Source organism: Halyomorpha halys, unplaced genomic scaffold, assembly GCF_000696795.3.
Source record: "Halyomorpha halys isolate HHAL.00 unplaced genomic scaffold, Hhal_1.1 Scaffold50.1, whole genome shotgun sequence".
Lineage (NCBI taxonomy): Eukaryota > Metazoa > Arthropoda > Insecta > Hemiptera > Pentatomidae > Halyomorpha > Halyomorpha halys.
This window is the reverse complement of record NW_027106849.1, coordinates 1,122,590-1,141,248: the sequence shown is the minus strand read 5'-3', so window position 1 is coordinate 1,141,248 and position 18,659 is coordinate 1,122,590. Positions and strand designations below refer to the sequence as shown.

The 18,659-nt window shown below is 30.1% G+C and overlaps 1 protein-coding gene across 1 annotated transcript in view; it reads left to right on the top strand.

Annotated features, from left to right (window-relative positions):
* The window catches only part of LOC106690708 (discoidin domain-containing receptor 2), a 411,939-nt gene that overhangs the window by 346,738 nt on the left and 46,542 nt on the right, over positions 1-18,659 (top strand). The window contains exons 6-7 of the mRNA XM_067045155.1: positions 7,870-8,017; positions 15,240-15,413. Coding sequence (XP_066901256.1) covers positions 7,870-8,017; positions 15,240-15,413 — 322 coding nt within the window. The remainder of the gene's footprint in view (positions 1-7,869; positions 8,018-15,239; positions 15,414-18,659) is intronic.

Here is an 18,659-nt window from a genome sequence, read left to right as displayed (position 1 = left end):
CATTAAAAAAATTAAATTTAAATTTTAAATAGTAAAATACTTGACCGCCATCTAATCATTTCTTAGATTAAAATGGTTATTATTTTATTTTTTGGTCAGGAATGAAGAGATTTTACAATAAAACAAGTGCGATTTACGATGAAATGAAACTCATGCTTATCTCACCTCACTGAAGCGTTTTATGCTGTTTTCTAGGGTAGCTATAAATTTGATTAAGGCTGCATTAAAAACAACATTCGATAAAGTACATAATAAATGGTGAATATCTAGCAGTGCCATGGTATCGGGAATAACATGTACAAACGGATCAAGAAGAAAAAGGAACAAAAACTGCAGTATCGTGTAGATGGAGCACACGCAGGAGGGAGATACCATCCATCAGCATCGCGTGTTCCTGCCTTTTCATAACTCCCTTTTTAGTTAATCGATAGCCTAGCCTTGTCACTTCTTGATCCCGTTCTTCTGTTAAACCTGCTACAACACCTAGCCATCTGGTGGGAAGTCGTCTACCCAGAGAAATGGGAAGTCAAATTATAAAGTATCAGTTAAAAAGAAAACATCTTGAAATGATTATAATTAACGCTGCGAAAAGTGGGAGTAGTAGGCTATCCATAACTTGATAACCAGATACTTTGATGCATGGTACTTACTTAGTACTTACTTAATTAGCGAGCGCTATAATAGTCGGATACTCATTCAGCCGATCGGTGTGAGTTGCCTCCAGTATCCTGATGGCCCTCTCATAGATTTTGGAATGGGAGAATTACTTGGGAATTCTTAACAAATTCAAGCGGTTATTTATCAATCATGCTTAAACTAAATACATTTTTTTTTAATGCAGAATCATAAAATATTTTAAATATGAATTGGTTTAGTATGCAGACTAATGAAATTTCCATATTGAATTGAAATTATTCAATAAAAAATTTATTAATTTTTTATTGAATGATTTTATTAAATACGGTAAGACTTATTACTACAAGAGCCCAAGAGGAGAAAAAAGGCAGTTATCTCACCCCAATTTTTGATTACCTTAATGAAAACTATGTATAATTACTAGTCAAAATTCATGAGTCTACTAGTCTTAATTTGTGTGTTAATAGACATCTGTACGTCAAATGGTTTATACATTTTTAGCTAGTTAAAAGCTATATCTCGAGAACTATTTAAGGTATATAACTCTATTAGGACTCATATTTCAGGACATTTGCTCTTGTTTAAATGACGTTCTCTTAGATTTTCTTGTGTTGTTTCTACTTTTTTGAAATATAGAGCTCTGAATGAAAAATTAGTTTTTTTTATCGCTTTGAAACAGCCGCCATTTTTTATTCCCCCTACCTATACTTGGCAGACTCATCAAGTTTGGTTATTAATTATTCATAGTTTTAATTAAAGTAATCAAAAATTGGGGTGAGATAACTGCCTTTTTTTCTTCCCGGCTCTTGTACTATATGGTGTTATGGGTCCCTCTTGTTTAGAAAATTCTATTGTTATCTTATTCTAACTACAGTGTAGGATATTTAGAAATAACAAAAAACACATTGATAATCATGGACAATTCGACTGCTTGAACGCAAATTATAGTGACTTAGTGTATATGTTCGAGTGTGTTTGAATGATGAGCCGTCTCTGATTGATATGTCTTTTCAGACTTTTGGTGTGAGATATGTTGCATTTCGTTTTCGTGATATTTATGGTTTTCTGATGATGCTTGGGTCGATGAAACTTCTACTTTGTGTTTCTTCCGCCATTTTATAATAATCAAAATTGGTGATATAATTAAACAAAAAAAAAAATATCGCAAATAATGAATTTATTATGCCGAAAGAAGAGACAGAGGGTCGATACAGGAAGCAACGGGAAGAAGGAGCGTTCGTGCCTACACCACCATCCCGGGGCTCACTTTGCCTAAAGTAAACGTCAGTACAAACAGGCTATAAAACTGTGATCCCATGTTTGTCGACCTTTCAATATAGTTAGATCCCTCTTGGGATACGGTTAAACACGACGTCTGGTAGGTGTGAGAGGAGAATGGTCAACCGGTAATCTAGGCACCGGTTCCTAGGAGAGGGGACGTCGTAATCCTTGTAGGGCTAAACCAACACAGTCAAGACTGAAAATGGGTAAATGTTGACAGGAGACCTGCCCTCGATCATTTTCATAAATCGATACGTTTAATGAGGAAGGGACCGTGTCTCTTTGTCCAGGTATGACAGGAGTCGGGTATCTAAAACAGCATCATAATTTATTTGGAATAAGCTATCCATTAGCTAGTGAATAATGAAAGTTTACAACGGTATATTTACCTTGTATAGTTGCCATGGTTATACACTGGTTATACATTGACACATGGTTGTACATTGACAATACGAGGAGGCCCCTCATCTCCAGACTTAAAATAGCACCTTTTTTTAGAATGGATATCTCATATATAACAATAAACATAACAGGTAACCTTAAAATACCAAAGGTAGTAAAAGGTAAGACCCAACACGAATTACTTTCTTTTTCACAGTAATGCACTTATTAATTCACTTTTTATTTCTTTTTTAGTGGGATCGGGGAAAAAAAAAAAACAAAAAAAAAATAGACTGATGATGTCGATGTACAGAGATTAATATATTTCCGTAAAAGATATTATTTTGAATAAATGTATTGCAAACAATCGCTGATATTCCACACATCCAAAATAAACTGTGGAGACCACAAATAAAGTGTTTCAGATAGAATTATTATTGGGAACCAACAGAGTTGCCTCATGAAGCTTATGACGAAACTACAGATTTAGTCTAATATATGAGGATTAATTTAGAGGTTATACACTGCAATCGAAATTTTTAATTTCAATTAAGAGTTATTAGTGGTAAAAACCAAGATTTAAAGGTTGAAAACATTTTTCATGATCAACTTCTAATAGAAAAAATAATAGTTGTGAGCAAAAAATATTGAAAAACTGGTTTACATTAAAAAGAAAAAAGTAAAATTAGACTTTTCCTCGTTAAACCGTAAAATCATTAAAATTCTTCAAAACATAACCTCTATTCTGTTAAATTTCCAATTTTCTTCCAAGATGCCTGAAAAGTAAATGGTTTTATGATCCTCAAATCAGTCTATCATTGTAGTACAATTTATATTCTATTTACGCAGATTATGTATTTGAAGTAGTTTTAAGTTTCAATGAATAAATAAAATTATTGGTAAGATTAGTAACACCTAACTACCATTATTTTTTTTAGAATAGGAAATATTTGAATTTTCCTGAATAACATAGGATTTTCCCGATCTAATATTTTTGATGAGACAATCATCATTAAAATGTATTCAATAGCATATAATATTTTTAATTTTTTTTTTGATAAAATTTATTTTAGACGAATTTATATTAATACTAATAAGTATTTAATCACTCTATTACTGTCCCTCAACATGGCATTTATTTATTTATAATTCCTTTCATCAGTTTTTGAGCCATTCTTAAAACTATAAATGTTTTAATCATAAATTTTCTATTGATATGTCAGAAATGGACAGAGGGCTTGACTCTACAGTGCCCGTAATGCTTCTAACATTTATCTTCATGTGTGTTTTATTATATAGAACAGCCATTACAAACTGGTAGGACAATGCTAAAGAACTCATAGTTTCCATCTAAAATATACATAAGTCATTTTAAACGATATATTCGATAGGCGGTGGCATAGTTAAATGCCAAAAGTTTTTCGAAAAAGAGAGCATTGTTTGAGTCTTATTAGCATTCCATTTAATAATAATGCCGTCTCTTTCAACTTTGTACAAAGGGCATTTGCGTATTGTTGAAACAATAACAATACATTGTATTGTTTGGATGTGTTAGGCCAGCGAGCTGGATGACTGACTACAGACCAGTGTTAACTTAAAGTTTAATGTCACAGAACTCAGGCTAACACAATGTATTGAGGGTGTATGGCATAAAGCGAGAGAAATGTGTTGACTTTAAATGTTTCATTTGCTTCAATACAATGATTAAAAAAAAGATACATATATATTTATCTCCTGATTGAATGAATGTATGCAATGATCTAACATTAGTTTGTTTTATCACAAAAAATAGTATTAATAAAAAAAAATTATATTTAAAAATAGTTGAGGCTAGACAACAACTCACACCTCGGAATGAGATCAAATAGTTATATTTCACTTATGTATCTCTTTTCCATCAAGAACAATACAGTGACATTGCACGTTCAGATTTAGACTATCCAAAAATTAACTTCCGTTTTCATTCAATCCAGCAGAATCGATCAAACCAAATGTTTATTTTACACACAAAAATTCTATATATATAATTCAGAATCCTATATTAATACCAAGCAGAAATGCTCAATACTGACATGAATACTACAAAATATAGATCTTTGGCGGAACCACGCTTTATTGATAAAAATACTCCCATAGTTATAACATTAATATTGAGTTATAGCATGGCAACAGATTTTAAGAAAATTAGAGTTTTGCTTTTTGGTAGCTATTATTGGTGGAAAAAATTGCAACATTTTTAGCAAACTGATACAGAGGAAACGAGTATGTATAATGAGGTTATCAGCTTACCCAAGTAAAATCGGAATCAAGATAAGATATCAGTGATGGAAGCATACGAATGCTTTTCGATCGGCTTGGTGCATGTTCATGTTATCTACAGTGCATTTATGTAGTGTAGTTAGGACCCATATCTGTTTGGTAGTCGTATCTTTAGAAAAAAAAAATACAATTTGGATAAATTTTTACAATTTTTTTTGTACGCATTGTTCGGATCCTTGGAACTGAATGGTTCGGTAAATAAAGTTCCAAGTAGAATTTCATTATAAAACCTTGCAGACTGCGCAATATCTGTATTTTACTCAACCATTTTCGGATGTATGTGTTTTCGATTTACGCAAAGAAATTATACAGCTTACATAATATATCTCAAACTACCTCGCTGGTTTTGATATTTAGGCGCATATCAATCAGTTTCTTATGCATGAATGGTATTTTTGATGAATAGAGATAAAATAGATGAGCATTCCAGTTGTACTAACTTTAGCGTAGTGTTTTAGTTACGCTAGAGGCTTAGGTGATGAACGGTTGTTTACATAAAAAAATTATATATAATCGATTATGATCTATGAGTATCGAAATTTGCTCATATAGATGGTCAAGAACTACTCGGGCCGTGGTTGCTGGCTGTGTTAAGGTGTCACCTTAGTAATCTTGAGTCTTCAGCGGCACAGGTTTGATACCTGCCTGGGCAGATTGACTTTTTTCGTGGTGGTGCATGTAATGAAAACTCGAATACCTTCAAGTGTATCAGAAATTACAAGGTAGGCAATCAAGATTAATATTAATATAAGATAGGTAAACAAATCAAATAAGAACCACTCATCTTGATGAGTAAAATAAGAATCAAATTTAAAACAAGATACTCTTAAAATGTCTTTACGACTACTTTTCTTCTTTTTTTTGTGTGTGTCTTACTTTTGTTATAGTATCTTACTAAGTCTAAATCACTATAAAATGCTCACCTGATGAGTCTTGGCCACATAGAGTACATGTCCGTTCATTAGAACAGTGGCAGAGTTCCTCCCTCCTGAAAGCGGGTGACCTCTCAAAGAAAACTCGTTACTAGAGGGAGGACTCTCCTTGTGAGACTCGCGGCCATTTGTAATTAGCGGGCCGCCTACAGGTTATTCACTCTGTCTACATTAAATACAAAAAGGCGCTGAGGGTAAAGCTTTAGCGTTCACAGTGGTCCATACCCCAGGCCTTTGTGGGCCCTGGATGAGAGATTTGAATAAACCATGTGGGCCCCCCCTCAGTAGCTATTGTTCTGCCTCAGCATAACCGGGGCGGGTAATCACCAGACTTTTTTCATAACCCTCTAATTTATATTCTTTTAAATTCTCTTGATAGAGTCCTCAAATCCTGAGTATGAGCCTTTCTGAGTTTCTTCCACGACTTACCCCATTCATGGTTGTATACTGTGCCTGTTGACATCTTCAGCATTCCCAAGATATTTCAATTATGTGGATGTATCACAATTCCATGTAACGATGTTTATTTATTATCTAATCGAAATCACTACTGTAATAAAAAAAAAAAAGACAACTTACATTAATAAATTTATAGTAATCGGTAGAAAACATTGGATCACCATCTATAACATCATGCACAAGAGTTCCACATCTGTATTTCGAAAACTCCAAACAATATTTTATGTACATTTTTTTATCACTTAAATATTTTTTATAGGCTGTTATGGCTTTTGAGGAGCCCTTAATGAATGAATGAACTAACGGACTTAGATTGCGCAATCGATGCAAGACCTCTCTAGGAATAAAAATATATCAAAATGTGAAAATTTGAACAAAATGAACTAAGGACAGCTGTACATCAAAATATCCTACAATAAAAAATTATTTTTTTCCCTCTTAAAATTTCACTAAAAATAGACTTTTGTTCAAACATTGGAATGCACATATAAGATTAGAAGAATAAAACTCAAAGTATTTAAAATTACAAAAAACAGTTGAGAAATTTTTAGTAAGTTGTTAATATATTCTTTTTTGAAAATTAAAGTTTTTTTTAATATGATCTCTAGTCTTTTAATTTTCATTGGATTTTAATGTTACAAACAAATTATGTACTCAGCTTGTAGTAATGTTATAACAATCATATTTTTATCTGAAACTTTCAAAATTTGGTATCACACTGGCAATTATCTCTTGACTTGAGTGGATTGAAATAGTATTTTAGAGTCTTCCAATTAACAGCAGGATACACCTTCAATGAATGGACATGACTTATTGAATGTCTTGTAATGATAAGATTGGAGAAGAAATGTGACCATAATTTGAATAGGTAGTAATAATAACAATAATAATAAAGCCTTAGTGACCTGAAGGTTCGTTGCCGATACCACCAATTACTGGCTATACACATCTACAATGACGCCCGTCCAAACCCAAATATACCAGATCATTCTGAATGTAATCTCTCACCTTCGGGTTCGGTTCGGTCCAACCCCGGATCAATTCGTTTTTAAGTTTACATGTCCATCTTATTCGTCCCAATGCTGTAACTTCAATAATATTTACCGGGTGCATTTCCTCCAATTCAGTATTGTGTAGTCTTCTAAATTCTCCAATTAACACCCAGGTCTGAATATTTTAAGCGATACTTTATTTTCAAAAACCTTAAGGCGCTGTTCTTTCCTTAGTGTTAGAGTCCACGTTTCTCGTCCGTAAATAACAGTAGGTAGGATGATGAGTTGTGTAAATTTTAACTTTTAATTTTGTGGACACAAGATGTGTGCCAAGTAATTTCGAAATTGGAAAATTACAAGCATTTCCCTCATTTAATCTCGTTATTATTTCCTCATCAATCATTTAAAAAACATTTAAATACATTGTAAGCATGTTGTGTTTGATATAAATTTTAAATTGAATATTACATTATGTAATAGTATGTTGTATATTTAATCATTTATGGCATTTTATGTATTAAAATGTTAATAGTAACCTATTTTTTTTTTAATATTTGCCGTTTCTAATAAATAAACGGGCCCTAAACATAACACTTGCTGTTTATCGTTGTTAGCATTGTCTCATAGTACAAAGCATTTTACAAGGTTATCGAACATTGACATCATTGAATGTGAATGTGGATGTAAATAGGCAAACTATCTTTGGTAAACAAGCCATATTTTATACAGAACAGTTGTAAGGTCATGTAAGAAGCTAAACGTGATAGCGGAACATGTTTACTAATTACCAATGCTCTTTGTATTACAGTTCTGTTTATATTATTCATATCTTCCTTGTTATAAACTAATATTAAGGTTTCCTTCTTCAGGTTATAGAGGGTAACAAGAACACTTACCTGGGAGCCAAGAGAGACCTGGATCCTCCAATTTGGGCGAGCAAAATCAGGTTCTACCCTTACAGCTTCCATCGGCGGACGGTCTGCATGCGGGTGGAAATTTATGGATGCTACTGGAATGGTGAGTAGTACATTTTCAGGAATTATTTAGCACAGAATTTAAATTATTTCCCGTTAGTATCACTAAAAGTTATTTGTTTATGCAAAACGCTTCTCGCTTTCTTTCAAACTTTCCTTATGTTTTAAGTTTTGTCCTCCATGAGTTTAGGTTTAAATTTAAGTTTCATTAATTTTTTTCATCGGAAACTTACAAAAGTCATCTTTGAAATACTGTAGTTGATTTGTACATTGAAACCTACTGTTTATTTTTTTAAAATTTTTATTTATTAGTTGATATTAGGGAAAGGCAGGTATGTGGTTTAAGTTAAGATGGACTGATAATACTTAACTAATCTTTTATTATTGAGTTCACTACGTTTGGGCCTAATAAGTCATCCTCAGGTGTAATCAATAAGGATTCATAACCATTCTACGACAGCACTAGTCACAAAAATAAACATAAGAATAATTGTAGACTCTCTAAACTGCACATAATTCCATACTACACATAATTCTTACAATTGCCATCTGCCATGCTTTCGTCAAATAAATACTATTTTCGATTAATAAAAACCCTTTAAAAATTAATAAATATAAAAAAAGCGTGAATTAGATTGATGTTAAGTTATTAATAGTAATAAAGCAGTAAAGTGATAGCTTTATTCTTATTTTTATTAGTGCGCCATTTATATCAATAATGTAATGTAATTATGAATCCTTGTAGATTGTCCCTGAGGATGGCTGGTAAGGTCTATAAGATGTAAAAAAGTTGTATTTTTTTTTCTATTTTCTTTTGATATTGTATTATTTTATTTTATTTTATGTATTTTTGTTATAAAGTTTAATTTGGTCAGATATTTAATTTTATTTTATTCATATTAAAATGTATGGAAATAAATATTCGAATACAGGAAAACGAACTGGCTGTCATCGATTGGCTGTATTTAAACTAATTTATGAGAATAGATATTTTGTACTTAATAATAATAATAATAAGTAAAAACGAATTTATACTGACTTGTTTATTGTTTGCTAATTAAAGCCTTGATGTATAGCGTATTATGATTTTTTTTTAAATCTTATTTTATGTTGTTAAAATATTTTTTTTGACTTGAGAAATATATTAAATTAATCCCATCTAAGATGTTCCCCCTCCTCTAGCATTACCTTTCCAATGAATTCCTCTAGTTTAACACTCAGTAATACCCCCCCTTTTAAGAAACTCACATCTATAACTCGCCCTGAGAACCCTTAGAAACACAGGATAGCTCAACTAATCTACCCTACTTATCGCAGTTATTAAACCCTTTAGTTTCATCTTGACTAATATCATCTCCAGTGTGGTATTTAATGCTCCCTAATATTCAACCCTACCTGAATTCCTTTGCTAATTTCAGTTATGAATTCTCAAGTACACGCAGTCTGTTTTACAATCTGAGAACAATTACTCCGTTATTAACGGATATTTCTGCAATTAGTGGGGCAAACTCGCAACGTCCCCCTCCACTAAGTAAAGGAATTTCATGGGATCTCATAACTCAACGTTTACAGAGTTTTGTTCCATGATGACCATTAATTATTTTGGTAATTTTATCTGCATAATTTTCAAAGAAAGAAGAATAGTTTAAATTGAGATAGTGTTTTTGTGTTTGAAAATATTAACGAGCATCTTAAATAAAAGATTTCTTTTTATTTAACATAACTGAATAAATTTTTTTAGAAAAATCTTACATTACAATTTTTTTTAATACGTCTCAGAGCATAATTTTTATTTAAAATTCATCAAAAGTTTCGGATTCACTCTCCGAGTTTTCAATTGAAAATACGGCAAGGTTAAAATGCACATTAGTGTTCCATTTTATTTGGAATTTTACATCTAAAATAGTTAAATATTTTGATTTATACGAAACATAAATAAAACATTAATATACATATAATCAAAACCTTATTGGTATATTTAAGGAATTTTTTTTGTAGTTTTTTTTATTTTATTTATTTCACGGAACGGCCTTAAATACCATGAGAATATAATAACTTTTGGCTTGTCTCTTGTTTTTGTTTTCCGTTTCCTTCCATTTTTCCCTCGTTATCTCTGCGTAAATTTTTTTTCATTCGTCTGTCCACGCCGGCCCAATTTTCAAATTTCACTTTCCCACAAGAACCTTGATTTCCTTCAGTCTTTTCCTGTATCTCTCTCCGTCCCCACAGTCCTGGTCCGTTATTCCTATTCTTTACGTTTCTTCCTTCTTGCTTCATCTGCCTCTTGAGCTTTTGTATCCTCGTATTTTCGGAATATTTCCTTGTTTAGTCTTTACGGAGCCGTTCTTACCATATGACCATGGAGTTTTAGTCCTGATCCTTATTTCTGTTTCTACTTCCTTTGTGTCTGTGTAGGGTCTTAGCCTGTATCTTTCTTGTGATTTTTTTTGCGGCTGTAGTTTCTTCTTAGGATTCTTCGTCCAAGAGTTTATTATTATAATGTTTATTATAAAACGCAAATATTCATTTATCAATCGATTCATCTGTGGAGCTATATTCAAATTTGTATGTAAGTACATGACAAATGTAGAATCAGCTTAAATTATACCAAGGTCCTTTCCTATTTTGATTAGTTTAAAAAATAATAAATAAAATAAAAATATAAAATTTATTTATCGAGTCATGAATCTTTTACTAATGAATAGGTAATGTTCATTGAAATGATTTTCGACTTTATTTGTAAATTTTGGAATATCTGAATACATAGTAGTTATATAATTTTATGTGTGAAAATAGTAAATTTTTGAAATAGTTTTTTCCACAATTGGAAACTCATGAATTGTAAAAAAAAAATTTTAAATGTAATATTTATATAAAGTAATTAGTATGAACAAGCTGGATTATCATAAATATAATGAAATAAAAAATAAAATTTTTTTTTTGTGTTATTTTATTTTTTAACGATTCAGTAATTATTAAAATTGCTGATATTAAGGAAGAAGTTGATAAAACTTTATAGTAAATTGCTTAAAAAAATAAAAAATTTTGATGTAATATATGAAACATTTTTAAAAATCTTAGATTTTTATTTTTTAAGTACATTTTCTTTTATTAATATCCATTTTGAAAATAAATTTAATTAAAATAAAGAACTGAAGAGGTGGTGCTATAAACACTAAAGAGCGCCCTTGAAGATCTCGAATAAAGACCTGAAGTATGCGTGACGGTGGGTTTTATTGAAAAATCTTTGAATCCTTGAAGGAGCTATTGAAGAGACTCAAATCTCAACAGAGCCCTTTCACTAACCCTGTCTCGCTTATCCCCTTTCCTTTCACAAACTTTATCTCATATTAGACCTGCCTGCCCAAGATATATTCAAACTTACGTTTTGTACTGAGTAATTATAAGTCTATTTTCGTTTTCATGTTCAATTAAGTCAAACAAAGTAAAAATATAATTGAAAAACCATTTTTTTTTTTTTTTTTTATCTAGGGGATTTTTTTCTTATTTCTTTTTCTGCAAAGTGCCGGATTTAAAATAACTAGTAATTTAAAAATCCCTTGATTACAAAAGAAAAACCGATTATTAACAAATAAAGTGAATTATGAAATTGTAAAAAATATTAAAAATAAACTTACAATTCCTTCTGTTAACCTTGGAATATAAGTGACAATCAATTACATTACAGTGTACTGTCTATACTTCATTAATACGATCGTAAACGTATTGCTTTTAAAAAAATATGATATCTATTTCCATCTAAATTATAATTAGTTATAATAATGTTCTAACTGTAGGAGTCGAGAAATTATACTCTACGTAATATTATGAAATTCGCTTTACATTGTAAAATAAAACCAATTATTTGAAAGAGAATAATTTTGTTTTGCATTATAATTAATTCAAAAAGTTATTTTTCTAACCATATAGAATATTCTAATACTGTCTCCTATTTTATACTCTTGAAGTAATTCTACTAATCAGTTACTAACAGCTCAGTAGCCGATAAGATCAGACAGCGTCCTAACTAATTACTTCATTAAGGGATGATATTAGGAACAAGGCTATAGGGTTTTCCTTCTGACTGTTCAGAAGGGAACTTATTTGGTGGTTGTGTTTGTGGAAACTTAAGTATGATAGGAAATCAAAATTCTTTATTTCAATTATTCATTATGTTAATTTTCAAACGCACAATTTTTCACCGATATAGGTATTAATGTATTTAACTTTGTAAAATATAGATTTGCCGGTTATTCTTTAAATCTTACTTTTGAGCTTATACCTTTCTTTTATTTATTTCTAATAAATAATGATTACTTATTATTTATTACCTGAATTAAAAATTATCATAGATATTGTATGATAAACAAAATGTTCACAACATATTTTATCTTTGCTTACCATCATTGGAAAAGTAAAATATATAATGGAATTATAGCAAATATTAGAAATATCTTTTTATTTATTTATTGTTAAAAACTCATTTCAATACCATCCAACAAAATCTACAGAGAATTTCTTTTTAAACGGGTTACTCCTTGATTAATTCATTTTACTGTAGGTTTGGTGCCATAATATAATAATTATAATATAATATCTGATGATATTCCATACATTACAACACAAGCCAATTGCTGTCAATATCCAACATATAAAAAAAACCACAATTAGTAATTTTTTTCCATAGACATCATTTTATTCTCCTAATTAATTCATAAATTTACTATAAACTTTTTTCAACTCCTTAATAATGACTTATTCATGAACAAATTAAAGTTCCTCATGCGCAATTAAATAGCACAAAAAAAATTTTATCTCATTTTATTTTTTATTTCTTTATACTTATTTTTCATTATCTTAAAAAAATTAATATACTAAGAATTAATTAATACCTCATGATTTAAACGTAACTCACATGATATCGACAATCCTGCTTAAAAACGTTTGATGACAACTTAGAACTGTACCCTTCTAAATAGACAATAAATTTTTATACCTATCTGTTTACTATTAGTTTCTCCCTCCTTAATAATTACTATCTTAATAATTCTTCCTAGAAATAAGTCCCCTTCAAGAATATTCTTACCTTTAATTATTTCATTAGATGTAGTGAAAATGCTCTTCCTTATGATTCATCATCAGGAATACATTTAATTTTGTTTATTAAATTTTAATTTGTCATCTTTTCAATAACACGTTTTTTTTATATATCATGTTTTTCTTCAATTATTTCTAGTGAATCCTTTACGACACTCATAGCTCAACGTAAATCAGGCACTATTATATCATCACAAATAATTGTTCTGATAAATCGGATACCTGGTCCTAGGTAAAGCCGAAAACTTCATTGCACTTTTCAAAAGATCTTTAGGTTTTCATTAGACTTTCTGCAGTACCAAACTCTGCAGACAACCCTATAAGGAGCAGTGAGGTGTTTGTTGTCCGTGCCCATCGTGAGCTCTTCCAGATCACGACCGACAAGTCTTATATGGCATCTGGGGCTGTGGCCATGGCCTCTGGAGGTATTCGCTTCACCGTCTGCGCAGAACAAAGAACGTGTTCATAATACTATAATGTGGAATAGTCCATTCTTGACGATTTTCTCAAAATAGAGATGTGGAAGTATTTTAGCTGAAAGTGTGGGTTTTTACTTCGGGGATATATGAAAAGTATATAGATAAATGAATTAATGTAAATTGGCCGTTCTTACCTACTTTTTAGTGGCGTACTGCTAAACAAGAAAAATTATATTTAATCCAGTAACCTCAAATTCGACATGCGATGGTTGAATTGTTACTAGTGGAAAATTTGAATATGTAAAAAAGGGTATTAATGTGATAATCAAGACAATATTTTAAGGAAACTCATTACTACAGAAATACTATTTGCCACTACTTATCTAAAGTTGATATAGATATCGATTACCACATTCAAAATATTTTTCTTTTGGTGTTAATTATTTTGTTTCTCTGTGTATATATATACTTTATTTTTTGCATAGTCATGCCAATTTTCTACTGCAGTGTGTTCTACATGGTGATCATACTATCTTCAGATTTAGGCCGGAACTGGATAGAAAAATGGCATGACTTTGCAAACAATAAAGTAGCGAAACGTCACTGACTGATTCTCAAGATCAACAAAAAAAAGGAATATATTATTTTCCAAATGATGCTGATTATAAATATTAGTGCGTTTGTAGAGTCGTTGTTTCCTGAATCTATCTGTTCGACAGGGATAAGTCCATATTTTTGATACGAGAATTCGATAATTATTCTTAATGCTCAATACCTTAGGACATTTCCGTATATTTTTTTTTACCGACATAATTTTCTTGAAGCCAAATATTTTACGCATTAGTTACCTCAAAAACCTTACAGAGACTTCCTTTCCTTGGCGTAAATATAATTTTGTGGTCTTTAAGCCTACGCATTCACTTTTTCAGTCAATAAACGAAAACTAATTAATATCATGTATGATTAATTACATGCATTTTCCTCATTTGACCATAAAATTTATCCAAACTTCGACTCCTCAAGTTATATGAACATTAACTATAAAATGAGTACCCAGCATTCTCAGTCACTGGCCCTTTCCATTTATGGAAACTTGTACCGACCTTTTGTTCTCGAGTCTGTGGGGTGTGCCAACAAGGTACCAATTTTTCTCCCTGTCGTCCATTAATTTGAATGTGTTTCCGTAGATCGTGCGGCTATTCTTTATAAAACCTAGCGTACAAAAAGAAAATAAAGTCTGTTTCATGAAAGACATGACCTTTTTACAAAGGTCCTTTAGAAATCCCACATAAGAACGTCACGAAGACTGTGGAAACTGCTCTTGCTCCCTCCAGACATGCCCTAATTTGTGACATTTCTAACGGTCACGAGGACTTAACTGTCGCTTTTAAACGTGGAGGAGTCTGAACGAAGTTCACGTTGGTATTTCTCTTTGTTTACTTACTACTTAATAAGAAAGGTGCTACTTTTAACGAGTTAGATAACAAAAATATAACAGAAAAGATACGTTGTCTGATACCAATGTTGATATAATGTTTTTTTTTTGTAACGTAAACTTTTTTTATAAATAAGTTGAGTCATTATATATATTCAATATCTATATATATATATTCTATACAAACCCTCAAGGCGTAAAAAAACTGTTTCATTAAAGATCAATGCTTTTCTTTTAAACATGGATTTCTGATTTTTTTTATTAGTTATAAAAATTGATAAACTAATGTTTTTTTAAAATCCTTTTTCTTCCAGATGGCATCGTCAGTTATTCGATGCCTCAAGGAGATAAAAGAGGTCCAGCCTGGGAGTTCTTCGATGCCACTTACGATGGACATTGGGACTCAGAACTCCAAAGAGGACTGGGTCAGTTGACGGACGGCAAAGTTGGACCAGAGAACTTCAAGATGGGATACGACTATGGCAAAGGTATTTTATAGAACAATCATGTTGATAAAAAATTAAGATTGAGATTTAAAACTATACTCTGTTTTATTTCTTATCACATTAAAAATAATCCAAATAAAATTTTCTATTAATGATACCCTTGACTTACAATATGAATTCTATTTTATGCAAAGATGGTCCCTCAATCATATATAAATACTGAGATATTATGATTTCACTTGATCGTTGCCATAAGTATCCGGATGGAAATTGTAGGTTTTTTAGTAGTTTTCATTAATACAGGGACAACAACCATGTATTTCAATTCTTGTAGCTCTAATTAAAATATAAAAAATCAAGACTTTTAATAAATCAGTATAATTATTTTTTTTATTAGATGATATTATCTTAACTTGGATAAAATTCATTAAAAACAGCACTTCCTATAACATAAAAAACAACATAATATTATATTATTGAATTTCACTTTCTAGCCTTTATAGGAATAATTCCTGAAAGTAACTTTTCATCAAAACATTTTTAAAAAACATCGAATGTCTAAAGTCCAAATGTTTTGTTGCTGAATAACGGAGAGTGTATGACTTCGTAATACGGTTCCTATATTGATTTGTCAAAAGCAGATGCATTTACATTCTCCTACAATAAACGATTTGTTTATAATTCATTTATTTAATTTTTTTATTTTATTCATTTAAAAAATTACATCCAATATTGTCTAACCAGATGACAACACATATTGGTCAGTGCCAAAATAACACATAAAAATGATAGAAGTAAGTGAAATAAAAATATTACAGTTTTGACTACTAGGGCGTTGGAGAGGCTATGCAATTTTTAAGCTAGATAAGTACAAGATAAATTGTTTTCAAGTGGTACAACTGATAACTTAAATAACAACTACTAAAATGAAAATAAAATAATAATTATTAAAAACATTAAATTAGATTAAATAAAAAATTATAAGAAAAATAACTGAAAGGAGTTTGAAGTGAATAATAAAGCAACAAATTCATAATTAGTTAATTAATATAATAATGATAATAAAAAGGATGGTACAGAATATGATAAAAATAGGATCCAATAATATCTATTACTAAGCACACACATACATTACTGATACTAATTGTAATATAATAAATAAATCATGTGGAGTTAAGAAAAAAACAGGTAGATATAGTCATTTGGTAATCAAAATTAATTATTGGCAATCATAGAAGTAAGAAATTTATTTATTGGTTTTCTGGTAAGCGATTGAACAGATATCGTACCATAGTTTACCAAATTTATTGTTATAGGGTAGTTCGATAAATTTAATTTTTTTTTCTAACATTTTTTAGATATATTATTTCTTTTCTAAATAAATTATTATCGACAAATTTTAAGATAATTCAATAAAAATAAAATAATTTATATTATTAAGATTTAGTTTATATATTTGGATATTTGGTATTCAAAAACAAAATAAATTTTCAATTTCAGTGTTTTCATTGGCTTAATCTTTGGAATTTAATTGTATGCTTAACTCCATAAGTTTGAATCTGGACATGTTTAATAGAAATATGAGAGTATAATTACTAGTGCTTAACGATATCATTTAATTTTATATCATATAGTCTACTGAATAGCCGTTCATATTGTGTGGTATTTTTATGCTAGCTAAAAAAAGTTTAAAATAACTAAAAAAAAAAAAGACCAGTATCGTTTTACAAAAATATGAGGCTATAAGGACATAATTGGCCTAACCCACAAAATCATAAAACCTGGTGTTTGATGCTCACTAACCTAATTATTCAATAATTCTGTTTTTATTTAAAGTTCAGTTCAATTTTGATCTAAGAATTTGAAGAAGTTGATTGGACCACTTTTGCTCTCGTAGGCTCATATATCCATTACGAAAAAAAACAAAAAAAAGTTTATGAAATCGATCAAAGCTACACTCCCTCTTATCCGGCCCTCGGATATAAAATAAATTCATTCAGCGGTCATAACACATGGGCCACCCCAACCCTTAATTTGAATAGTCGGTCAAGACTCTCATATGGGCGATGTAAATAGCCCAAGGGTGGCTCACATCTGCCCTAAGAGCTCTAGCCTAGGCCACATCTGGTCTACTCTAGAGCTCTATTGATCTATTTTATTTTCTGTCCCTCGGCTATTTATAGTTCAATAATAGCGATACTTTCATAATACTATAATAACTTTAAATAATATACATATTACTTTGCATCCGGATGCCATTTTCACTGGTACTACCTGTACAGACATAGGATCGACTGTCTTTTCGACTGAATTTTTAGATATTTATCTAAACATTAATTTAAAATTATCTACAAAATAAAAAATCATTTAATAGCTTTGAAACATGACATGAAAGAAAATATATTAATTGATAAAACGGAAAATAGAAATCTTTATACGTAATACAAGTTTAGAAAAAAAAATACACAAAATTTGTTTTAATATTTCAAAACTTTATTATAGGTTTTAAAAAATCCTTGGATAAATACTGGTTACAAATTTTATTATAGTTTTTTGTCAACTCAATGTTTTCACTGCATTCAATAAAATTTGAAATAAAGGTTTCGAGAATAAATATTAAATTTTGATTTTATAGATAGTTTTTTATTTTAATTTTGTTTACTTTTACTTTTCTGCTGATGTATCAAAAACGTTACACTACAAATCGACTTTCTTTTTTTTAGGACTAATTATATATTTTTACAAGAAATTAATTTAGTATTATGAACCTTTTAACCAAAGTCTGTTAGATTACTTGTACACACTTGTTTTTATAAATATATCTACTTTTATTTACTCTGATTGTTAGTGTTGAAAAACTGAATGAACAGTATTAAATTAATTTGCCTCCGGTACAATTTATGAAGAAACAGTCTAGAGTTTATCTCCAAAACACGAATTCCTAAATATATTCTTTTTCCTGAGTTTACTAATAAAATTAATTCAGCTAGACTAAATAGACTTACCTTGAGCCAAAAGAGATTGCCCTGAGGTTGGTTAGGTGTAAAGCCACCTCTCGTCGTATCAACAGCATTTCCTTTCATCTTAGCCAAATTTGACTTTGAAAGGCTTGAGTCTAATTTTTCAATTTAGCTTTTGTGTTAATTTATTATCCTCTCAGGGGTCAATCAAGTAATAAATTTTGCTGATTATTTCAATGAGATGGAAATAATTGTAATTGAATATAAATATAAACTGAAATAATTGTATTTATTGCTTATTACTATTGATACATTAAACAAAAATAAA